Source organism: Colletotrichum lupini, chromosome 1 (assembly GCF_023278565.1).
Source record: "Colletotrichum lupini chromosome 1, complete sequence".
NCBI classification, from domain to species: domain Eukaryota; kingdom Fungi; phylum Ascomycota; class Sordariomycetes; order Glomerellales; family Glomerellaceae; genus Colletotrichum; species Colletotrichum lupini.
Genome location: NC_064672.1, coordinates 7,784,983 through 7,807,740, shown reverse-complemented (window position 1 = coordinate 7,807,740; position 22,758 = coordinate 7,784,983). Strand labels below are relative to the sequence as shown.

Below are 22,758 nucleotides of genomic sequence, written 5' to 3'. Positions count from 1 at the left end.
TCTGATTGAGGGGGGCACCAAGCTGTTTGTCAAGAACATTGATTATCGCATGAAGTCAATCCATTTATGGCCTAGAAGACTAGAAAGGAGACAGGTGATGCGGTCTTAGCTGCTCTATCTGTCCGAGCCCTTGGAAGCCGAAACTAAATTGAGAGGATCTCAAAGCTGTTCGAAACACCCAACGAGGCTGGCGAAGATGTTGAGTTCGGTTGAAGCCAGAGGGAAAGGATAATATCCAACAAAAATTAGATTTGAGCAGTGGTGGCGGCCAGTTCCACTACAGGGTGACAACTCGGTATTCGCAAATCACATCATGGAGGTCGGAGACAGCTTACTGCAAGGAACCCGCGAGATGGAGCTCTGTAGTCGATGTTACGGCCATGTACACCAGGCCAAAGAAATTGAGAAGTCAGCGAAGATGATCAAGCTCATACCTTCGGTCTGACGGAGAGTTGCCCTCAAAAACCGTGGCCGCAATTCAAGAATCAAGAGGCACGACGCAAGGCAAGTTGTTTTGTGGTGACGTCTCTACACGACATCAACAGTACTTTTCATCCTCACCTCGCAAGGCTTTCGTCTGCAAGAGTGTCTCTCATCCCTAGAAGAGCGAGGCAGCATTCTACTCATGATTCCGAGCCCGCGAAACACACAAGTGCCAACGTCTTAGCAGCTGCCCCACGACTATATCCCAACAGTACCAGTTTCCAGACATCTTCCTCATCATTGTGAAGTCCACCGCGTGTCCGTCTCCGACCATCATCAAGCGGACAGAAAAAACGTCTCACCTAAAGCCATACTTTGCGTACCAGATCTACCAACAAGCCTAGACAGGCCGCGGATATCTTCACATATATTCAATTCTTACAGTTTCCTATTCCTTGAACGGCAAGATGTGCACCATTCTTCTTCCATTTTTGCCCCTGAGACATTAGAAAAGGGGGTTCAACTAAGGTGCTAACGAAACCAACACCCAGGACGGAGATTGTGACGTCCGGAGTATCCGGAACCAAGCTGTAGGAAATCATGCTGAGCTCCCTTTCAGTCTCAAGAAGCGCCGGTTACCGTCCAATACAAACATATACCCGTTTCTGCACTTCGAAAAGTCGAGCTGGTTCTGGGTCAGCTCGTCTGACCGCGGGCTCGATAGCTACGGATCACGCTATCATGCACAAGATAACTTAAACAGACTGGCCGGTGGTGACTGCGCGTAAAGAAGCCCCTATTCGGCGCTCAGTGACCTATTGTCAGTGGTCGAGAATATGCCGCGTAGAACATATCAAGAAACACAAAGTTCGCAGATCCAACATCGAGCGCTGAAATCTCCAAACAGAACCTATTGATCCGGTAGACGCAGCGCGGTCTCCGCAGCAGTCAAGGTTTCGAGGCTGCAGGAAGCCTCATTTAGCATGACTCAATGGCACACTCGCTCATCTAAGAAACTACCAAATATCATCTCAGATCTAATTCCTCCGGAGTGATGTGATGATTTAATGTTGTTTCCGCTTGTGGACCACGGCACCATCAGACTTCACGTACCGCGTGTAGCAGAGCGTACGAGGCATGAAGCTGCGGCTGGCGCTTCAGAGGGCCCTCGTAAGACTTTCCCAGCATGCAAGAGACCGGCCAAAAGATGGAGCTTCTTCACAAAGACAAATGACGCCTGCTTGATAGCTGGAGGCCGAGGAACTCTCATCACAGGTCTCGCGTCATCCACTGCACCCTTTCCACACCCCCTGTCCTCCTCATTCAACTCGCAGACCTCGCGGTTCCAACTGCATCAGCAACCATCTCATTTCGCGGGAGCGAGCCGGGCTTCTCGAAGCGCTCATGCGTGCAAGTGGGGTCGGATGAAGGAGTAAAGATTTTTTTTGAGATGAATCCACTTGAAGCCTAAAGCCGTTGGATCCCATCAGGGGTGCTTGTCTTTCGCCTCTCGGGCAAGAGGACTTTCTGTTGGTCTCGGTAGAATTTCTCGAAGGTCCCGACGATGCCTTTGATGGAGCTGGGTCCCTGGTCGTATCCAAGGGTGGATACGTCCAACGGTCCAGGTCCTCAAGTTCTATTTGTGAACAGGTATCACCAAACAAGGTGGCGGCAGACGGACGTGGCTTATAGCACCTTATAGCATCAGGGCTTAGTGTCTTACAAGACGTGAGAACGCATTCTAGTATCGAGACTGTCCGTGATGTGGTCGATTGAGTCGCCTTGTCCGGAAGCGTAGGAACGGTACAAAATAGAATTATGCTCGCTGACGGTTGGGCAGGCGTGAGCGTATCCGTACAGGTGAAGTTCACAGACGTGAGTCCCGCAAGGCCGCAAGGGGTACAAGGTGTTCCATCTCCCCGGCTTTGGGTGGCCACTGGACTTCGGAAGCAGTTGTCCATTACGGGAGTCGCCGTCGTTTACCGTCAGGTTCGCAAGAAAGATGGATCATCTAGGGATTGACCAAAGGGTTCCAAGTGAACGATCGACCTTTCGAGGAAATAGGGGACCCTCTTCATGGAGTTGGGATCATCTTGCTGAACAGTAGGGAAATGATTGGTTTCACGTCGCTTGCAAGCGAAGTACTTCGTATGACTTCGCCGTGAAGAATCCGGCCGACACACGATCGTGGAAGTCGAGTGCTGCGTATGCCGGCGACTGTACCACGCATGGTACAGAGTACATCGAAGGTGATACCTGGTTAACCACAGCCCCTCGAGTGAACCATGGTCGTGGGCCCCGGCTTGGCCCCATTTGTGTGATGTTTGCTTCCCGCCTTGCATAAGCGGAATATGTAGCCTTCTTCCGCGTGTCACGTTGATCACGTGGTATGAGAATGGCTATCGCGAGAAGATCCACGGTCAACGTAGCTGGGATTGTCATCTCTTTCCATGTCTGGACGAGAACCCAAGGGGTTTTCTGCAACTAACATCAAGAGATTTCCAGGCTCGCAACATCAAGAACAGACATTGATGGGAGGCTGCTCCGTCTGGTGGCTCAACTGAAGCATAATCGTTAGTGCACGTTATGCTGTAGACAATATATCCTGTAGTGTCGCCTTCAGTCTTGATTTCGGGGCGATATTTCCAATATCTTCCACATGCGCAGAGACTGCAGCACACGGTCTAGGCCGCATCTGGTGTGACTTGTGGTACAGTGACGGTTGACTGTGTTTGGTTAAATGAGAGATGGCACTGCCACCTTATTATTAGGAACCCTGTTCGGAGAGATGATAGCAGAGAGCTGAGGAACCTCGTAGATGGGGGACACCACTGAATGGTAAATTATTATCTGATTCAAAGACCAGATGCGCTGGGCCGCTGGCGGCAATGGCTGGGCTTGAACGACAATTGTGAACCTTGACCGAGACATTGAACAGGCACTTGCCCGAGAGCCTACAACGATGAGACGCCTTCTCCGGTGAGCTGCGCAATGTAACTTCGATATGCCGGAGCAGCCAAGCTTGTTATTGGTGTTTAGGAACCAGGCGTTCCTTGTGGAATGTCTTACAAGCCGGGCTTTTCACGTACTGGTTGACGGATATTGACTGACCGGTAGGAAGGCTTTTGCTTCGACAAGAAAATTGGGAGGGATGTCAGCGCCCATGCAACGCGCCCTGCATGCCTTAGCCGAATGAAGTCGTGATGCATGCCTCGAAACGCGACGCAGCCTCGGTCTCTAGCCATCCTAGAAGCTGGTTGGCACAAGGCGAATGCCATCCATGGGATATTTACTAATGCCGCGAGTTGGCTCACGGCTGTAACGGCGCAAACGGAGTGATTCTGAGATCATCGCGTTGACCGTCGAGCGTGGTAATGTGACCACTATACTACAAGCTGGTAGTCTCGCAGTTCTTCATCCATCATACATTGTATCCGTACAGGGCTTGGTTACCTAGTTTGCGCAGCCTTCGGGGAGCGACTTCGAAGAATCCGGTCTTGTGCAAGCCACCATCGCCTTGCTCGTACCCACCATTGGACAGGCTCAAGGGAGCTATTGTGGTAGGATCGTGTTCCGGATCGGCCAATCGATAGCGCTGACTGGGCATGATTGACGCATTTGGACGAACTGGTGACCTGCAATATTCTTGGGTTGTTGACTTGATGCAACGTCTTTAAAAGCCAATGTTGTATCTCCGTATTCCTGGAGAAAGCTCTCGGCAAGGTCGGAATGACCTAATTGGTATTTGTACCGCCATCAGGAGTAAGACATCTGGCCTCGACCGTTTACTATGTGCGCATGTGGTTGTTTCCGAGAGTAGAAGCAAGGCAGACTGAGCCCATCATCATCATTCATGTATCCGACCCGTAGGATCTTGTAAGGCAAACTGGCGAGTCGGGGCCGCTCCGGGGACATTCGCTGTGGCGGCGCAGCGCACCGGTCGGTGGGTAAGATTAAGCTCCATCCCCCATCTCGCATCTCGTGAACGGCAGGGATGTTGAACGGGGATGCGGAGCGTGGAACGCCAGGGTCCGGCACATTTTATGCAAGGCGAGTGCCGTGTGACAGCGCGTGAGAGCGCGTGGGCGATTTTGTGCGACGATGCATCCTAGTGTCTAATGCTACCATCTCCTTCATAGTCCGAAGCTCAGGCCCGACTTAATCGTGAGATCGTGATTCTCCCCAGGATGAATATCTTGCAACCTCTAGTCGTTGTATAAATGCTTGCTATCATAGGAACTGCTGCCGACCCTAAGAAGGTTGCAGAGAATCCGGAGCTATTGGATTCAAGCGGGGAGATGGAAATTAGGCCGCTAGACTTTGCCCGCCCCATTTGCCAATTCGAAATAGGGGATAGAGTATCCGCCTCCCGTGTGTGGCTACAAGTGGCCGATGTTGACCGGTTTGTGTGTTGCAAGCATCGTGACGACAGCCAGGGGCTGAAATAGGGGTTCACGAACCCTAGGTTATTACCAAGGAATTGGCGGCCGTCATCCTTGGTACGGAACTTTGGAAGCAGTGGAGCAGAAGAAGCGTCTTCCGGGCCTGAGTCCTTTTGTCGATCTCGCTCCGTCTCGAATTGATCCTCACCGATTTGCAGAGGTGCGACGTCAGGCGGCTCTCTGTGCCTTGGAGTCGACCATCACTAGGGGCATCTTGAAGAAGGGTGCGAGGACTAGGCGTGTAGATCTGGGCCCAGCGTGACGGCCCGAAGACGTCAGGGCAGTTGAGCCAGGTTCGCGTGCGAGGAGAGCCGAGGCGTGTTGGGCTAAGGTATTGTCGATGAGGATTCGAGTGGCACGGGCAGGAGCGCGGACGAACAATTCGTATCGTCGTTTCCTTTGCCTGTTCAGCTTTGCTTTTCGAGGTGGCATTGCAGCAGCCAGCCTCTCAGCGCATTGAATGGCAAAGTGATGGATTCGTCCTAGGTAGCTGGCGAGGCAACTGCATGTACCTAACGTATAACGCATGTCCTGGTGTCGCAAAACGCTCCCGGATCTTGCGTTACCTTGGATTCTTTTTTGAGAATCTTGGGTGTCGGGATATGCAATGATACACGTAGAAACCAAACGGGGAGAGACATGGTCTGCGGGGGATGTTTTAGGGACCACTCGGCCTCGTCCGCTGCAAATCGCCAAGGTAGCGTTCCTGTATTCGTTCTCGGTACTCGGTAGTCTGTACAAACGGATACCTCTTTGGTGGACGGGAAATCATGGGAGCGAGGCGGCCGTGGATGGCGATGGAGGACAAAGACCCTGGACAATGTGCCACGCGAATTGGGTCCCACGTCCGAGGTGCTGGATCGTCAATGGATGGATGCGACAGGCACAAAATCGACCCGTCATGGCGGGTGTGCCGAAGGGCCTTTACTTTTGGTGAAACGGAACGGCGCGAGAGATGCGGAGTCTTTGTGCTGTCGGTGTCCTTGTATTTAGGAAGTCTTTATAATAACTTCATCAGGAATGCGAGACGATGCAAGATTCCTTCACAAGGGGCGACAAAGGAGGAGGGTCGAGGTCGACAATTGGAGCTCCTGAGACAGGGGTACCAATGCCTTTGAGGAAAGACGTCGCGCGGTGTCTGACGCTGCAGACGCTGTGTCGTAGAGCTGAAAGAAACGGAGGAGACTCGAGGAGAAGGTGTTGATTGAGTGAGAGTGAGTGCGACTGCCCCAGGTTTGCGAGGATTGAAATGCTTCCCGGGGAGGCCTGGGGCTGCGAATTGCCCATGTCGGTGCTGTCTCAGCGGTAGGTTCCTATGCTTGTATTCCTTGTCGCGCTTGTTGTGCAGTGATTTCGTATCTCGATATGATGCGGAGGAATGGGGGCGGCACGCATGTTGTGCTGCAAGTGCCTTGTCCACGACTCAGGAGGCACTCTCTCATAGGTTGATGCTATTGCGAATACACACCGTGGCTGGCTGGAAGTCTCGGGAGGTCGATAGAGCCCAAGTCGTTGTACACTGCCAACGTAGGCAGATAGGCAAGAAAGTGGCGGTCTAAGGTATTGAGTCGGGTCGTAGTTGGTTGATTTCGCAGGGACGCGTGCCCAAAGTTTGGGTACTGGAAGAGATATCTCGACGTTGGTGTTGGAACTCGGAACTTACCTTGGTACGGACACCTTAGGTAGGCACTGTGGTATGGTATGCATTCCTTTGAGGTTCTCAAGTCTTGCCAAGGTAGGTGCTTCTTAGTCCTTCCGCAGCAAGTGCGTGCCAGGGAAGGTGAGGTGGGAAGGTCCAAGTGCACAGTCTCCCTGGACTACGTGCACAGTACTTTGTACTCTGTATGGATCTGCATGTCTCGTTCGCTGCTGGTGGAAATGGATTGGAATACCGTACTTTGATGAAAGATGCAGGCGTGGACTCGGGACTGTGGAGACACGGGACTGAGTGCCATCGGCATTTCCTCGGTTGTCATTGGCTGCCATTGGCTACAATTGCTGTGTATGGCAAGTGTCGTGCGGCGTGCGGCGTGTCTCCTCCATTCCTGCACAACACAACTCTGGTGCTGCAGGCACAGACAATCATGACTTTCCACTCTGGCAGATGAAAATCTTGTGATGGGTCAGCTGTACAGTGCGGGTAAGCTGAAGACAAGGCATCTATCCGCACGGCGTTCGATATTCACTGAGGTGGTGTATCAGTCAAGGTCCAAAACCTCCCTCCAGTCGAAACCCACCTCAGTGCCGACACTCACCACAGTTTATCGCATCTTCCTGACCCTGCTAGGTGGTGGCAACAGGAAACTCTGCCTACATCCGGGATGCACTAGAGTCGGGCACTTAAAGCCCGTCGGGAACAAAATAACAAAAGCTTTCAAGTTGATACGGTACCTTATGTTCGAGGCAAAAGCAGATCAACCTTTGTGTTGAAACCTACTCGATGACACGTCAAGGGAATGCCCTAAGGTAGGTAAGGTAGGTAAGGTAGGTACTCCGTACCTTGGACGCGAACTACGCCGCTGTGGGTTCGTCTGATGCTCACAATGACACGACAGCATCGCGTTCTGGAAGAGAAACCATCGTTTTGTGTTTGAATGTGTGGTCAACGGCGTTCCTTGGAGAACCCTTCCCGCCCGTTCTACATACCGTTGGAGATGATTACGCAGAAACACCCTACTTGAGTGTGCACTGTACCTTACTATTTGACACTTTCGGTTTGTAGTATCGCACTGTGTACTTGTCATGGATGCACAACGTGGATGCAGATGTCGAGGGATAATTTGTGGATTTTGTGCGTGTTTCCCAGCAACGCACGGGACGGTGACGGAAAGACCACTCAATATATATTGGACCGGTGTGAGGCAACGGCAGGTCAGGAACGACGGGGCGGGCTTGCTTCCTTTTGGCATCGCAGCCAGTGATAGACGCCGCCATTACAGCTGACACTGTGCTAGCGCCTTCCTACACAACCTAAGGTAAGCGTGACAAGTTCCTGCCCATCTGGCTTATCCCACAGGCCGGGCCCCTTCCTTCCCTCCACCGCTCTGGCAGTAGCCGTAGTCCCCGTGCCACCTTCCCGCCCCTCCCTCCCAAACGCGTCCGACCACAGACCACGGACCACGGGCAGGCCGCAGCCCTCACCTCACTCACCACAGACCGCAAACCGTCTGTGGCCCAACAGCGCGACGAGATGCAACGTGCAACCTGCCTGCGAGTCAAAAGGCAAGTGCTCCTCGAGTGCAAACCTCCCAGTTGCTCCCTGCACCGTCTCCGAAAAGGAAACATACCTTGAACCCGACGCAATAAGGCATCTTGGGCATTTGGGTGTACCTTCCAGGTTGAGGCATAGACACTGAAAGCAGGGGAAAGAATACAAGGCATCGTCCATTTCTCTCCTGCCGTAGGTAAGGTACCTTACGGAGTACTCTCTACTACGTACCTACCTATGCCATGGCGCAATCGTGACTTCCCATTCTCGAGTTCATGATACCAAGGTAATAGGGAAGTTATGCGGCAATGCCAAACTTGACACTACCTTCCCTTTTTCTAGTATTCTTTCCCAGGCAGAATACACCTTAGCAAGGCATTCGGCCTTCAACCTTCTGACACCATTCCCCTTACCTTTCACATTTCTGCAGAGGAAACGTCGCTTCATAGACTATTCAATTCATTATCCACCACCACCGCGCAATACGCACAAAGCATAAAAACCACGGGCCATGGGCCACTCACCGCAGGCTGATTGCATTTTCTGAAGCGACGCCGGCGACAACGGCGGTCGCGCCGCTTTTCTCACTCTTGCCCCTTTTCTCATCCATATCTTACATCGAGGCCCAGTTCATCGCTATTCGGTATCTACTATACGTACGCAGTAGTAAGGTATCCGTACGAATAGGAAATAGTCTACAAAGACACCGCCCCTGCGAAACGTGAAGCTTCAATGTCCGTCGAGGATCCTCAGTCCCGCTGTGGACTTGTCCAGCTGCCACAATCCATCGCGGCAGACACTGTCGGCGCCGACTGCTTTCCAGAGATGACGACCTGTCCGTCCAGCTCGTGATCGCGAGGACGACGGAAGAAAAAGGAAGGAGAAAAGTCTGGAGAGCTGGACCCCAGCCTTTGTCGAATACGGATAATTGGCTGTACATCTATCGAGGTGAGGTGCCTGGATCCTTGGCCTAGGTATTCGTACAGTTACGGTTCCTTGCCTCATCGATCAGGGTACTTTTACCCCTACCGAGCCTGGAGTCATACCTTGCCTTACAGTTCTGACTGTTCTGGAGACAGGTCCTTGCTCATTGGCAACCCAAAACCCAGGGTTATGGGCACGAGTACTCCGTACAAGCATGGGTCTGACATGGCACTTTAGCGTACAGTTACTGCGTGTACCCTTTGCTCCAATTGACGACTTCCTTTTAGCAGAGCGTACGCAGGCTCGGCCATGCCATATGAAGACATATTTCCATGTACTGCGTTTTGCGGCCATCTGAGAAGCACTCCTCTGGTCAACGTACGCGAGAAGTCGGAGACTCGGAGCAAGACGAGACGAGCCGTCCTTTCTCTCCTCTCCCCATGGCACGCCGCATACTACGTATGCCCACCACAACAATTACCATGAAATACCCACCTCACCACGCACACCACACCGCATCGCGCCGCGCTCAGTTTATCAGGGGTACCTGGCTCCGCGGTAATGCCTGGGCCCTCCGTCTCCTTCCCGTCTGCCGCCTGCGCCTGTGACTTGCACAGGGCAACAACGGGTAGTTACAACGGCACAAGCCATGTGCGCATCGGGCCCTGGGGCTGGGGGTCAAAGGGTCAGACATTGTCATAGCCGTGGGTACCAGAGTCAGTGCCAGTGTCAACACGCAGCTCCTTCTCGCATCAACAGCACTCTCTCGACACAAGGCCGAGAGGTACATCAGCAGAATCAAAGGGAAGAAAGTCTCTTGAGCCTCGGACGTTGCGAGATGACCAAACCTTGCCGAGCTTGGAACCAATTTTCAACGTACTCTGGACTACTGTGTATCCGTATGCCCCGTCAACAAGAAGCAAATGATGGGTCGGTCAACGGTCTCCCCGCCAGACACGATGGACACGGAGAGAATAGGACAGGATAGATTGAGACGGAACACCGCCAACACCATTGCACCAAAGCTAACCAAGTCTACAGTGTGAGCCGGCCATGAAAACAACAACATCAACAGACCCTGACCAGCGGGACACTAGTATTTTCCTACCTGAGTAGTACGGACAGTAAGTCAGTTGGTGAGTTACGGAGACTTCTGGCTGACTGATTGACTAGTTAGAAGGGCGATAGCGGGTTTGTTCCCGCACGTTGCTCTGAGCGAGCCGACTGGACCCCAGAGGTCATGGACCCCCAATTCCTCATACAGCGGGCCCAGGTGAGGGCGAAGAGGTTTGGAGGTTCCGAGATTCGCCATATCGTACTCCGTACAGCGTACGGATACAGAGAAAAACCTTGGGCACAGGAACCTTGCCGAACCAAAGGGGGACCGGGGCATCCAGTCCAGCGAAACGGTGAAGGCTTTCGTCCGCCCTCTCTCTCTCTCTCAGTCTGTCTATCTATCCGTAGGTACCTTGTTCACGTACCACGCGATACTTTACAGCGACAGGTTCTAGTGGCTGGCACTAAGGCGAAGAAGAAAAGACACACTGACCTCGGGAATGTCAGTCCCTGCTGCCAGATGGACGGGCTTTTAGCGGCGCTGTCAGTGTCAGATCTGAGGTCTGTTCATGTTCAGCAACGTCAGGTACCTCGAGCAAACTTGCCTGTCCTAGAGAGAAGTTATGTTGCCCTGAAGTTATTGATGCAGCTTCGCAACGAGTGCATTTTCTTTGTTGACATGGCTTTCTCTACCTTGGAGAGAGGAAGAAGGCTTAAGGCTCAAGCACAAACACAATCACAAACACAAGCAATAGAATAGACACGACTCTCCTCATCATCGTCGGTCGCCCTGGGTCGTCGCCCCGATCCTTGTCTTGAGCCTACTGTGTACTGCGTAGGCCTGCCCTGTCGGTCTTGGGTGCTGGGTCCCTGACTCCTGGTCCTGGAAACCTAGACTCTTCCACTGGTAAAGAAAGGTATCCGTAAAGTACGGGATAGTGTGGTACAGACCGCAGAATGGGTTCCTCTTATTTTCCAATTGTTCCCTCCACCGTCTGTCTCTTTCTGCCCTGTCAGTCATTCTCCTTGCCGTTGTGGTCCACTGGTCCCTCCCCGACCCCTTGTCAAGGGCTGAAGCCTGTCTTCCTTTTGCCTTCTGCCGTTCGGGTCGTTGCCACACCCCTTCTTCTTTTCCCACAGCCCTGGGGTCTGAGTCCTGAGCTCAACTTTCATCAAGTCTGCTCTGGATCCCCGCTGGCTAGTCCCCGTCCGTTCGGTGGGGGCCCATTTCATCAGCTGCGGTCACTGGGGGCCCATCGTCGACAATAACGGGGGTTGAAAGTGAACTGTGACGGGAGAGAGAGAGAAACTGCAAATCCAAAGGAAGGGGAGAGGGGACCAGAAAAAAAAAAAAGAGAGAGAAGCTCCCCTTTTTAGCCTCCTCACTTCAGCTTCTTCTTCTTTTTTTCCTTTCATGCTGCAGCAGCATCAAATTTTCCCTCGTCGCTCGAATCTCCTCGCAACCTCTTAACCTCCCCTTCACCCCCTCCCTCACAGTTCATCGTCGTCCTCCTCTTTCGACCTTTGACCTTATTTTGAGCCTCAACACCAGGCGAAAAAAAGTAGTACCTAGCGTCGGTCACCTCGCCATCCGCTATCCCTCCTCTTTATCTTATCCTCTCCTATCCGTCCCTAACTTATTACTTGGGCTTATTTACCTCCCTTCTCCCGCATACCTTAGCACTTAATCGAGGTACGCGCACCATCAAGCAAGGAATACAAACACACCCACCACCCCCTTTGCGCCTTGCCCTACCTTGTCCAAAAGTACTTCACCTTGAATCAAGGCGCAACACACACACACACATACACCAATCCCCAAGCGATCGCGTGTCAAGCGTCTGCAACCCGCGTCTGCGTCTGCGACTGCGACTGCAACTGGAACTGTGTGTGTATCCGGTACCTAACTGGGTGACCTTGGCGTCTTCGGCGGAGAAACGAGCAAACGAGCCCCAAGGGCCAAGCCAAGCAAAACAATAGAGAAGTTGAGAGGCAGAAGACGAAGAAGACGAAGAAGAAGAAGAAGATCCCGGCCAAAGAAAAGCCAAAAAAGCAAAAGCACCAGCCCGCTTGCGCCCATCCCGCAAGGAGCCCGCCACATACCTTTGCCATACCTTCCATTAGGTACTTCGAACGGAGAGAGGTACTTTACCAAGTTACCATTGACTGGGACCACTCGCCCTCCTCCCCCACGCCCACGCCCCTACATAACATCCGCCACGGCATTTTTTCTGTACTGGTCACAGCGTGCGACTTTTTTTTTTTCTTCCTCTTCTCTCTCTCTCGGCTGCTCGCATTTCCCTCCTCCCAACCTGTTTTTTCCAAAGACCCATTTTCGGAGGGGGTCTCTGCACGACTATTAACGACGACCGATCCGAACGAGCGAACGGCCGTCACATCCACACACGAGAGAAATTCCTTGCGACTTTTCTGTTGCATGCTGCGTGTTTGGTGAACTGCAACCTTGCACACACACACACACACTGACTGCATCGCTTCGTACGCTACATCGCAATCAAGGTTGCTGCCGTCGCCTCCGTCCCCGACGCCGCTTTTGCGTCTTAGGTTGCTGTCACTTTGGCTTTGGCGAAAGGCACACTGACGGTTTGCTTGCTCCGCATCGCCCGCCATTTCCTGAGGTCGCCAGGTCCCTGTCCTCGCTCGCGTTGTCCACACACGTCAGTCGGTCGGTTTTGTCGAGGGCTTTTTTTGCTGCATCTACCAACTGCCCCCCTTGCCAACCCAACCTGCATCTCCCTCACACATCCGCATTACCGCCTCCCGCCTTTTCCTCCTCCTCCTCCTCCTCCCTCCCGCTCCCCGTCGGCACATCACACGGGCTACTGGTCATCAAATCCAGTACCTGCCGTCAACGGGTCTACACCTCGAAAAAAAAATATCACGAAAAAAAGACAATGAGCCAGCAACAACACGACATGTATCTCGACTACTCAGCCCCCCCGAATCGCTCCCCGAGCTCCTCGAGGCAGTATGCGGGCGGCTTCCAATCTGGTCTGTCCCTCCCTCGTCAGGCCCAGCGACCTTTCGATAACGGCTTGGGCTCCTCTGCCCTATTTCCTTCCGACCGTCTTGGCTACAATCCTAGAGCCATGGATCAAATGTCTGCGAATGGAATGCCCGGTGGATATATGCTGGACAACAGCCAGGCCTGGAACTACAATGCTGGTGGTGTTGCGACCGTCAACGGTGCCATGAACGGCGCCAATAGACAGAGGAGCGTCAATCGCCGAGCCGCTCTCCCCACTGTGAGTTTTTTTCTTCTTCTTTTCCCCCCCCTAACCCTCATCCTTTCGCTCTCTATAACGTAGTCGTGATCTGACCGCCCCTTAGAACTGGACCGATCAAGGACTCGGCATGCACGGCTCATATGGCTCCGGCCTCAACGGTGGAATGTCCAACGGCCTCCGCTATGACGGACAGGGTGATATGCGTCCCAGCTCGCAGACGGAAGAGCAGCTGATCCCTACCGCCATTGTCATCAAGAACATTCCCTTTGCCGTGCGAAAGGAGACGCTTGCCGCCGTCATGTTGGAAATGCACCTCCCCCAGCCATACGCCTTCAACTACCACTTCGACAATGGCGTTTTCCGTGGCTTAGCTTTTGCCAACTTCCAGTCCCCCGAAGACACCAAGATTGTCATTGATGCCATGAACGGAATGGAGGTCCACGGCCGAAAGTTGAGGGTCGAGTACAAGAAGATGCTGCCAGAGGCCGAGAGAGAGCGTATCGAGCGCGAGAAGAGGGAACGACGTGGTCAACTCGAAGAACAGCACCGCGCCCCGATGCTACACCAACAGCCGTCCCTCCAGACCCTGAACAGCGTCTCCAGCAACCCTCCCCGCGCTCCCCTCGGTACGTTGCGACGAAGCCACGAGATGGACTTGAACACCTGCTAACTGACCGTGTGTAGATGGAGATATTGATCTCAACGATCCCGAGACTCTGGAGTTCTACACCGAGCTTACTCTTTTCAAGCGTGATACCAACCGTGAAATCCTCATCTTCCCCAACTCCGTCGCCCCCGAGCAGCGCCGTCGCATCCACATCCTCGCCCATCACATGGGCCTCGAGCATAACTCTGTGGGAGAGGCCGAGTCGCGCCAGATTCACGTTGTCAAGCGCCAGCTTCCTTCACCCACAGCCCAGATCCACTCTCCCGCTGTCGGCTTGGACTACCACAAGAAGGGCCTCAGCAGGGCAGCCACCTTCGACTTCGCCGCTGATAGAGAGGCCCGGAGCGCTAGCACCAACTACTCCCATGCCATGGGCCGCCAAGGTCCGACCCTTGAGCTTCCTGGAAGCCCTGATGGAAATGGCCTTGCCAACCTACGCGCCGCCAAGAGCTTCGCCGATCTGCGATCCTTCAGCCCTAGCCCGTCTGCGTCCTCTTCGAGCTACTTGACGGCCATGAACGGCATCGGGAACATTCCCCAGTCTGGCAACTCGGGGGCCCGCTTCGGCGATTACAATGGAGGTGTCAACCAGTCCGCCGCGCTTGCCACTCCCAACCTGACGCCTACTTCCGGGACGGTCGGCACTCCTGGTACCGACAGCAGCCTTCTCAGCTCGCTTGGTGGACTCAACCTTGGCTCCTACGAGTCAGCCGCCCATTCTCAGGCCCGGAGCACCCCTGGTGCCATTGGAAGCCAGCGCCCTGGTGCCAACAGCGGCAACCGCAATGCACCCGAGAGGCAGCCCAGAGGCCCCGAGTGGGAGACTTCTGCCGGCTTCAGCGGTCGCCACCGCTCCAACGGCCACATGCAACGTGGAAGCGGTAAGTTTTCTCTTTCGTCTGCTCAGACTGGGATAGTGAGTCCAATAAACTAACCCCATGGCAGACTCTTCCGACAACGCACCCCGTGCTGGAAGCGCCGGCGCATCTCGATTCCACTAGACAAGAACCATAATTTACCTCGCCGAGACTGCCACGACAACCATTACAATGAGGAAACGATTCATGACTCGCGACGCATAGAGACTACAAACGACATTCGACGAGTTCACCGCAGCTCACCGCAGCTCGGTAATCGACAACCCCCCCCTGTGTTATACCTACCATTGCTTTTCATGATGGACACTCTCCCCCACAACCACACCCATATTGCTTATAATGATGATTTGTTGGACACGAGCCTTTGGCAGCGTCATGATCTTTCGCTCGGCCGTCTCGGAATTGGTGGATAGAAGATTTCCCAGCGTCGCGGCGGCATCCCATTTTGGATTCACGGCACCCGCCCGGCAAGGAAACCTTGGCTCATGGCTGTTTCAACGACCGGAGAAGGATGAACGGAAAAGAAACTTGGATACAAGAAAATACCTGATATGGGCAACCATTTCGACATGGCAAAAAAAGGCCCATGGGCGGTCACCTATACCCTCCTGTTTCCCCGCCATACCTCCTTTCATGGCGCGCGGGAGCATATGAACCACCCTTGACGATGAATACGCTGTTACGACCTTTTTATGTCTAGATAGCTGTACCAGCATGCTCGACAAAAGCCGCTTCTTTTTGGATGACGAGACCATGCCCTTCGGCGACCATGACTATACCCACCTAATTACCACGGTTCGGCAAGTTTTGATCAAGACACGACCCAAGACTGATGTTGCCCTCGGACTCTCTTTTGACGGCCAAGATTGGTAGTTTGTCGGCTTCAGAAAACAATGCCAGCTCTTTATTGGGCTCACCGACGAAAAAAAAAAGTTTGATTTGATCCTGGGCGTCTTTATGCGCCTGCATTTCCTGATGGTTTTTTTTATTTTCGTGTTGTTCAGTATTCATGTCCCCCCGGCCCTCAATCCTGCAAAGTGCTCTCTGTGTCAACTTGCAGAGAGTCGCCCACAGAATGAACACTCCTGTTCCATCATGGGTGATCTTTCGGGACGACTTTGACGGGGACATTGGCGTTGAGGCTGCATTGGGGGCCAAATGGTCGTATTTCCTGGTCTTGGACCTGCTAGAGTTTTCCGTGTTTTTTTTTATTCGTCTTATTTTTGTTGGATTTACATGCATTTGCGAGCATCTGAGGCAGGATGACAGGACGAGAGATCAGTGAACGATCTAATGTCGATATTTTTTTCCAGCAGAGAACAACACACGAGAGAGAGATGAGATGGCAGATGCAAGGACTGGCCAAACTATTTGCGTGTAATGTGTCATGGGGCACAAAGATAATTTCGATGAAGAGAGGATGATGATGTACCGAGAGAGAGCCGCACACACTAGGCAGCTATGCTATTTTGCGCCTTGTCAAATATCCTGCGTTTGAATTGATACCGAGTCTCATGCCATGGCGCTTACTGTGAGGACGACACAAGACGCGTTGCTACCTGACTACTGGCGTTCAACGTTACGAACAGGACTCGAACGCCTTTTTTTGTGGTCTGGTTGTTCAGTTCTACCGCTCGTTCCTGAGGGAAGGTAGAATTCGTTACAAACCGTATGAGTTGGGGGGGTTCTAGGTCAAAGTCCTCTTCTTACAAAGCAAGCTACAGTTCATGTTCTGTTTCACGGCATCTCATGACACCTCGGGCGGTGGGTGAGCGGGCGGTAAACATAATTCTTTGTCTTGTGAAACGGGGGTTATGGTGTGCCTGACCAAATGGTGGGTAAATGATACGGGCAGGAAGGACCAGCCGGATTCTGAAGACTCGTTCTTAAAAAGGGTCAAAATGATTATGAAAACGGGGGACGGTTAGCTGTTTAGATCCGTTGTGTTCCTACCATACCAACGAGATATCGTTCACGATATGGCTCATTCTCCCGCTCGTACTCGTAAGAGCCCCAGATACCACCTACCAAGCTACACATACACTCACTCACATTCTACCAAATCTAGATCAATTTTGCTATATGGTTTGCACATCGCCGAATTTGGACAAGCAACGAGGTCGAACCATCGCCAGACATTCCCGAGGTGAAGGGGCAAGGGCCGTAGAATGGCCGACCATCTCCAAGCGAACGAATCCAGCCATCGTGGACCATCATTGATAACTCCCCCGGATTCACCACTACCACCACCGCCAGCCGAGCCAGACGAGATCGCTGTGCAAATCGCCACAACGTCTCCATCTCCATCATCGTCATCCACATTGTCCGGGCCCTCGTCAACCTCGTCACCCTCGTCCCCACCGGAACCATCAACGCCAACACCAACAACAACACCACCAACACCACCGGTTCCCTTCCGCCCCAACCCCCTCCCAAGATGGCGCTGGCGCACCCACTGCGGTCTACGACATCTCATCTCCTGCACAAACCGCTGCATCCACTGCGGCCGCTTCTTCTCCAACAAACCCGCCCCCGAAACCGGCCCGCTCTTCATCTCGCGCCTATACATGAGAGGTAAAGCCTTACTCAGCCTGCGTCCCGAAGACGCGGAGTATGGGTACCTCGTGGCGCAACAACTGAAGCAGAGGAATCGCGGTGGGCTCAGGGCGGCGAGGGCGGTAACCAGGGCGAAGGCGGAGCGTTCGGCGATGATGATGGCGAGGGCCGTGTTGGAGGATTCGGTGATGGCTTCGCCGCCTTGGCTCATGCTGTGGCCTTCTAAGTGGGAGTACGTCGAGCAGTGGGAGGTGGGAACGTGCCCAGCACGAGGGACACGAGTCAAGCCGGCATCTGGACGACGCGTTCGCTTCAGCATCCCATTAACTAAGTAATCAGGCCGCACCATAGATACCCCGATTCATGAACACCATTGAGATAGATTTCCTGCATTAATCTGTGATCACTTAGGACAAGGGCACTGCACCAGTATACGGAAATCAAATGTGTACCCCCATTACAGTTTTATTCATCTACCTAAGCCCATCAGCTAGTGCCTTATCCGCGCGTGCCTTCTTGGGAACCGAAACAGGAACCTCGAAATGTTGTACATTGTGAGTGAGTGCCAGACTCGAGGCGAATCTGCGTGGGTTTCTGAGAGTGCAGGCACCCAGAGTGAGTACCCTGCAATCATGAAGATCAAGGTGCTTATGGCTCATGCGCCATATTTTTTTTCAGCACCGTACCCGTGAACGTCGAGGACAGAATCGCGTGCAACTCTGAACCGTTGCATGCCTCTTCCTTTCTTTGTTTCCAGATGCTGTGAAAAGATTATTCAACCTCTGGCACACCTGCATCATCGTCGTTTCTGACCAGTATTGTAAGGAAAGCAGAAAAAAGCATCCCTTGAGACCGAACCACTCCCAAATAACCGTCCTGAGAAAAAAGCCAACCGGGAATATCAACGTTATTATCGTTGTTGTGCAAGACGCGGGATTTATGCCTCGAGCGCCTTGGCCTTCTTCTTCTGCTCGACCTTGAGGAGGAGCGCGCGGTTGATGTGTGGCAGAACACCACCAAAGGCGATGGTGGCACGAATCAGGGTGTCAAGTTCCTCGTCACCACGAATGGCAAGCTGGAGATGGCGGGGAGTGATACGCTTGACCTTGAGGTCCTTGGCAGCGTTCTACAAGGCGCGCGTCAGTAAATGATTTAGGGAGAGACCCCGATGAGTCAACGGAGTGCGCCGGGAGGGATGGGAACTTACGCCTGCAAGCTCGAGTACTTCAGCAGTAAGGTACTCGAGAACGGCGGTGACATAGACGGCAGCCTTGGCACCGACGCGCATCTTGTTCTGGGTGTTGGCCTTGAGGAAACGCTTGACACGACCGCAGGGGAACTAGAAAGTCCGTGTTAGCAAGCTGCTACCGCTAGCTTGAGAAATTTTCATTGCTGCGAGCGTTCCGGGAGTTGCGCCATCGTTTTCAAGCCCAACGAGATCGTGCACGCGACCGCATCCCGTCCATCATCCAGTTCAGCCTCAACGGCGGAAAAGTGATCGCGCAGATTCACCGTTGCAGGTGGAAGATGCCGCGCGACGCGAGATGATGGTTGGAGGGCGGTTCTGACTTGTGTTGCGGTCGAACGCGTCGGAATCGGGTGGTCGTCGGTCGATGCTCGATATCGGGGCCCAAAAATCGACGTGCAAAACCGGCGCATCATCAGGATAGCGCAACTTACCTGGAGACCAGCGCGAGCGGAGTGGCTCTGCTGCTTCTTGGGGACTTCGGCCGTAGCCTTGCCTCCGGACGTCTTTCCGCCAGACTTTCCCTTGCCGCCGGCCATTGTTGATGTTGATGCGAGGGCGCGAAAAAAAGGTTTGATAAATTCGAAAGTCGAGTTTGGGATCCGATGATTCGATCAAAGTGGGGATGCGCGTGTCGAGTACAAGGTTTGGAAAAAGGACTGTTATCGAACAAGACTGTTTCGGTGTTGGGTTGAAGTTGGAGGGGTTGTCGAGGGAAGCTTTGGTGGAGGTGGATGGAGATGGCAGAAATTTAGTTCGAAGGCTGACAGTGATTGTTGTTGTTCGTCGGTGACGGCAGGAGAAGAGGACAGGGGGGCGAATGGGAGCGAGGGAGCTTCGGTGCGAGCAAGAAAATCGCGGTCGGTGTGGTGTGGGAGGTGCGAGGAGGGGGGGGGGGGGGGGGGGGGGGGGGGGGGGGGGGGGGGGGGGGGGGGGGGGGGGGGGGGGGGGGGGGGGGGGGGGGGGGGGGGGGGGGGGGGGGGGGGGGGGGGGGGGGGGGGGGGGGGGGGGGGGGGGGGGGGGGGGGGGACCGTCGATGGGTGTGCGTGCTGGTGCTGGTGCTGCTTGTCTTTGCGGTGCTTTTCGTTTTTTAGCAAGTCCACGGCGCGGCCTGTGTCTGCGTGTCTGCTTCTGCTGCTTCCAATGGAAAGGTATGACCACCTGCGCACCTCTGCTGCTCTGCTCTGCTCTGCTCTGCTCTGCGCTGCACCTCTGTGCTGCCACGGCCCACGCTGCCTCCTTGCTCAGAGTTTTGCTGGTGAGCTATGGTCCGTTCCTATTCGTCGGTTGGAGCTCTGTTGTGGATGGCTGTGTTATGGCGCTAGCGTCGAGTGCCCAGAAATTGTTGACAAAATGTTATTGCCGGAATGTTGCGCGACTGGAGAGCTTGCATACGGCTACCGAAGATTACCCGAGCCGCATCGAAGGAGCCAGGAACCTTGAGGTGCTTGCTTGGCCCGGGCGGGCTGTGAGTGAGTCTGATGAGCGAGGCAAGAGAGCCTGCCGCCCAAGACGTAAGTACATGGCACTCGCCATGGTAGAACCGTCAGAAAGCCAGAAATGAGACAAGAGTAAGGAGAAGGACCTGCTCAGCTCGAGCAAATCACCTGGGATCCAGGACACGCCGTGGCGGCAAAGAAGCACATACCTTGAGCTTACCTCCAAGTGAGGCTCTGCGACGGATGCCAGCAGCAGGCTTTGGCCAAGCTCGCTGCACTACAGCGGGATGGTCAAGCAAAGCTCAGAGAAGAATGAGGGGTGGCCTTCAGATCAGCCTGAGCCCAAATGCAGCCTGTCTCGAGCCGTGGAGGTGAGTGTTGTCATCTTGATATGATCGTTGCCGATGTTGGCCTTTGATGTCGACGCAAAACGCAGACCGAGAAAGCGTCCCGCACGAGGCTAGTGACAGCCTGTGGCGCTTTACCCACGTGATGTGGCTGGTGCTTCATCCGGCCTGGAGTCTCACGTGCAACGTTTGACCTCATGAGCTCAGTGCTTCAAGGCTCAAGCTCAGGCCCCGCCTGGACTCGATCGGATGACCGGCCCCATAAAACACCGGGAAGATCTGACACTGGAGCTCGGGTCTCATCCGGTATCCACACCACCATGTTCTCGTCTCTCGACTCTGGAGGAATGAGTCCTCATCCTGCAGCCGGTACCAGCTGTTCATGTAAGTCTACAACAAGGCACTGTCTAAAGAGAGTATGACTTCTTTCCTCTTATCATACTTTCTACTCAAATCGTCAATACATCCATGATGGAGAGCGTGGTCCTACTCACTGACGACCGCACTATCAAAGAAACATCTTGTTTGCTATCTCGGGCCCTACCTCTTCGTACTCGGCCCTCACAACACACATCCTTTCAAACGTCGAAAGTTCGCTCATCATAGATCCCCCAACCCAAGCGGAATACGCCCTATTCCGAGGAGAGATGACATTGATAGTAGTACCCTCTGCGAATAAACGCTCCAGTTCGCACTTCAACCTGGCGCCGAACCCAGGAAACATGGTGTTTCCTCCAGCCTATACCGTCGTCAGCAACACGGCGACTCAGCGAAAGCAAAACAGAGACAAGTACTCACAAGCAGGATATTTTGACAGAGACTTTCACGAAGACCCTGTGCACACTTCATAATAACATTAAAGGCATCATGCTGCAGCCCACCAACATCAAGCCCCAACATGGAAGGGTTGAAAGACACCTCGCCCGCACGCAAACCCAGCGGGGTGTCAAGCTTGACTTTCATCCCGTCAGGCAGATCCCAGATATCTTCTTCCCCTCCGTCATCCACCATATTCTTCCACCGCATGACACCCTCCTCAAAGTCCTTTGCGACGCGGCACCGTTCAGTCTTGGCCAACCACAGAACGTCATCCCAAGCCCCGTTTGACGGAAGCTCCAGACCGACTTCATTCGTGAGAGCTTGCTGCAACCAGTCGTCTATCGCTTGTCCCGCAACGTCGTGCCTACGGGCGTGGTTCCGGATAGGCGCGTGGTCGTATACTGGTAGAGCAGAAGTCCCCGCGTAGCCCGAGTCGATGACGAGAGCGATGGGTAGGTTGGCCGCGTAAGTTGACAGCAGAGCCGGCGAGGCCGTGTAGTACGCCGGCGCGGAGAAATATTCGAAGACGTGGGATACCATGGTCATCCTAGTTTATGCACAATTAGGCTCTTTGCAGTCTCGAAAAAACGTCTGGGACTTACCGCTGGCTTGGAGAGAGATGGAGTGGTTCTGTCATGATGATTGGATGATGGGAAAGCGGTATGGAGGCTCCCAACTCTGCTAAAGCATAGTTCCATATCCTATCTGCGTCTTGCCAGTTCGTAATCACGCCGCCTGCTCTGATCGGGTATAGAGGTTGGTTGAGGCCTTCATAATTCGGGTCAACGGCATGGCCGACGTTGTAAGTGGCCTGTGATATGGTCAATAAGTCTTGCGCCTCGAGGAACTTGCACAGGTTGCGGAGATATCATGCCGACTAACCATCCAGACATCAGTGTTCCTGTTCTCTTTCGTCCTAGTAGGATATTGGATTGCAGTTGCTAGGTTGTAGTCAGACGGCTGAGAACAGTTACAGTTGGGGACTTTGTCTTTAGTCACGGAATACTCTGAGAGGCTGCCGGTCGCCGCCGAACCCAGCCTTGGTGAACCCGGACCTGGTAAACGATCAGAGCCTCAACCACTCATCCAGAACCACGCCTTCATTGACCAGGCAGCACTTACCCGCTATCAATGACAACGGCTCGTGGTGACATCTTTGCACTGGGCGACATGATAGATCGAACGCCAGGTATGTCACATCAGGAATTGTTTAGGGCAAGCTTACGAAAGAGCTCAGCGGTGAGAATTTGACGCTTAGGCATCTGCAGATTGGGCTTTACACAATTGCTTTCTTTTCGAGGCTGAGGTGAGCCGGTACCGGTCTGCATATGCAGGCGGCACTCATTCAGGTAAGGTAAGCATGCAGGCACGTTTGGGAACGCCGCTCATTGTTCGTTTTCATTCAGGTTTAATGATTGAAACCTGATGGCCCACATCACGGAAGGTTATTTGCGATGAATTGGCAAGAATATCGTAGATGGGTTCTTCCATTTTACTACTACTCA

At 53.6% G+C, this 22,758-nt stretch overlaps 14 protein-coding genes across 14 annotated transcripts; 4 read left to right on the top strand and 10 right to left on the bottom strand.

The window, feature by feature from the left end:
* Positions 1-1,742: 1,742 nt before the first annotated feature.
* On the bottom strand, positions 1,743-2,384 carry CLUP02_02256 (uncharacterized protein; the record flags this gene model as incomplete). The annotated part of the gene is made up of 1 exon (XM_049281288.1): positions 1,743-2,384. The coding sequence occupies one exon, from the start codon at positions 2,382-2,384 to the stop codon at positions 1,743-1,745; it is 642 nt and encodes a 213-aa protein (XP_049137245.1).
* A 160-nt stretch (positions 2,385-2,544) lies between these two features.
* On the bottom strand, positions 2,545-6,908 carry CLUP02_02255 (uncharacterized protein; the record flags this gene model as incomplete). Its single annotated transcript, XM_049281287.1, has 17 exons — positions 2,545-2,852; positions 2,909-3,107; positions 3,199-3,475; positions 3,535-3,669; positions 3,738-3,811; positions 3,851-4,022; positions 4,052-4,157; positions 4,288-4,531; positions 4,664-5,008; positions 5,070-5,355; positions 5,412-5,547; positions 5,628-5,829; positions 5,913-5,956; positions 6,009-6,266; positions 6,334-6,617; positions 6,693-6,809; positions 6,859-6,908. 17 exons carry the CDS (start codon positions 6,906-6,908, stop codon positions 2,545-2,547), a joined length of 3,237 nt encoding a protein of 1,078 aa, XP_049137244.1.
* Positions 6,909-7,467: 559 nt separating this feature from the next.
* On the bottom strand, positions 7,468-8,185 carry CLUP02_02254 (uncharacterized protein; the record flags this gene model as incomplete). The annotated part of the gene is made up of 3 exons (XM_049281286.1): positions 7,468-7,503; positions 7,560-7,826; positions 8,153-8,185. 3 exons carry the CDS (start codon positions 8,183-8,185, stop codon positions 7,468-7,470), a joined length of 336 nt encoding a protein of 111 aa, XP_049137243.1.
* A 501-nt stretch (positions 8,186-8,686) lies between these two features.
* On the bottom strand, positions 8,687-9,013 carry CLUP02_02253 (uncharacterized protein; the record flags this gene model as incomplete). The annotated part of the gene is made up of 1 exon (XM_049281285.1): positions 8,687-9,013. One exon carries the CDS (start codon positions 9,011-9,013, stop codon positions 8,687-8,689), a length of 327 nt encoding a protein of 108 aa, XP_049137242.1.
* A 316-nt stretch (positions 9,014-9,329) lies between these two features.
* CLUP02_02252 (uncharacterized protein) lies at positions 9,330-9,699 on the top strand (the record flags this gene model as incomplete). Its single annotated transcript, XM_049281284.1, has 2 exons — positions 9,330-9,456; positions 9,539-9,699. 2 exons carry the CDS (start codon positions 9,330-9,332, stop codon positions 9,697-9,699), a joined length of 288 nt encoding a protein of 95 aa, XP_049137241.1.
* Positions 9,700-10,828: 1,129 nt separating this feature from the next.
* Positions 10,829-11,197, bottom strand: CLUP02_02251 (uncharacterized protein; the record flags this gene model as incomplete). Its single annotated transcript, XM_049281283.1, has 1 exon — positions 10,829-11,197. A coding segment is annotated over one exon (369 nt), but the record flags the coding sequence as incomplete, so codon positions are not given.
* A 759-nt stretch (positions 11,198-11,956) lies between these two features.
* On the bottom strand, positions 11,957-12,492 carry CLUP02_02250 (uncharacterized protein; the record flags this gene model as incomplete). The annotated part of the gene is made up of 3 exons (XM_049281282.1): positions 11,957-12,082; positions 12,116-12,181; positions 12,238-12,492. 3 exons carry the CDS (start codon positions 12,490-12,492, stop codon positions 11,957-11,959), a joined length of 447 nt encoding a protein of 148 aa, XP_049137239.1.
* A 476-nt stretch (positions 12,493-12,968) lies between these two features.
* Positions 12,969-14,969, top strand: CLUP02_02249 (R3H domain-containing protein; the record flags this gene model as incomplete). The annotated part of the gene is made up of 4 exons (XM_049281281.1): positions 12,969-13,319; positions 13,405-13,927; positions 13,986-14,849; positions 14,914-14,969. The coding sequence occupies 4 exons, from the start codon at positions 12,969-12,971 to the stop codon at positions 14,967-14,969; spliced, it is 1,794 nt and encodes a 597-aa protein (XP_049137238.1).
* Positions 14,970-15,185: 216 nt separating this feature from the next.
* Positions 15,186-15,500, top strand: CLUP02_02248 (uncharacterized protein; the record flags this gene model as incomplete). The annotated part of the gene is made up of 1 exon (XM_049281280.1): positions 15,186-15,500. The coding sequence occupies one exon, from the start codon at positions 15,186-15,188 to the stop codon at positions 15,498-15,500; it is 315 nt and encodes a 104-aa protein (XP_049137237.1).
* A 1,390-nt stretch (positions 15,501-16,890) lies between these two features.
* Positions 16,891-17,613, bottom strand: CLUP02_02247 (uncharacterized protein; the record flags this gene model as incomplete). The annotated part of the gene is made up of 1 exon (XM_049281279.1): positions 16,891-17,613. One exon carries the CDS (start codon positions 17,611-17,613, stop codon positions 16,891-16,893), a length of 723 nt encoding a protein of 240 aa, XP_049137236.1.
* Positions 17,614-18,339: 726 nt separating this feature from the next.
* CLUP02_02245 (histone H2A.Z) lies at positions 18,340-19,187 on the bottom strand (the record flags this gene model as incomplete). The annotated part of the gene is made up of 3 exons (XM_049281278.1): positions 18,340-18,528; positions 18,610-18,741; positions 19,083-19,187. The coding sequence occupies 3 exons, from the start codon at positions 19,185-19,187 to the stop codon at positions 18,340-18,342; spliced, it is 426 nt and encodes a 141-aa protein (XP_049137235.1).
* Positions 19,188-19,399: 212 nt separating this feature from the next.
* Positions 19,400-19,924, bottom strand: CLUP02_02244 (uncharacterized protein; the record flags this gene model as incomplete). The annotated part of the gene is made up of 3 exons (XM_049281277.1): positions 19,400-19,574; positions 19,699-19,773; positions 19,818-19,924. Coding segments are annotated over 3 exons (357 nt in total), but the record flags the coding sequence as incomplete, so codon positions are not given.
* Positions 19,925-19,963: 39 nt separating this feature from the next.
* CLUP02_02243 (uncharacterized protein) lies at positions 19,964-20,212 on the top strand (the record flags this gene model as incomplete). Its single annotated transcript, XM_049281276.1, has 1 exon — positions 19,964-20,212. One exon carries the CDS (start codon positions 19,964-19,966, stop codon positions 20,210-20,212), a length of 249 nt encoding a protein of 82 aa, XP_049137233.1.
* A 730-nt stretch (positions 20,213-20,942) lies between these two features.
* On the bottom strand, positions 20,943-22,515 carry CLUP02_02242 (actin; the record flags this gene model as incomplete). Its single annotated transcript, XM_049281275.1, has 6 exons — positions 20,943-21,173; positions 21,233-21,800; positions 21,856-22,064; positions 22,136-22,308; positions 22,376-22,414; positions 22,479-22,515. The coding sequence occupies 6 exons, from the start codon at positions 22,513-22,515 to the stop codon at positions 20,943-20,945; spliced, it is 1,257 nt and encodes a 418-aa protein (XP_049137232.1).
* Positions 22,516-22,758: the final 243 nt, after the last annotated feature.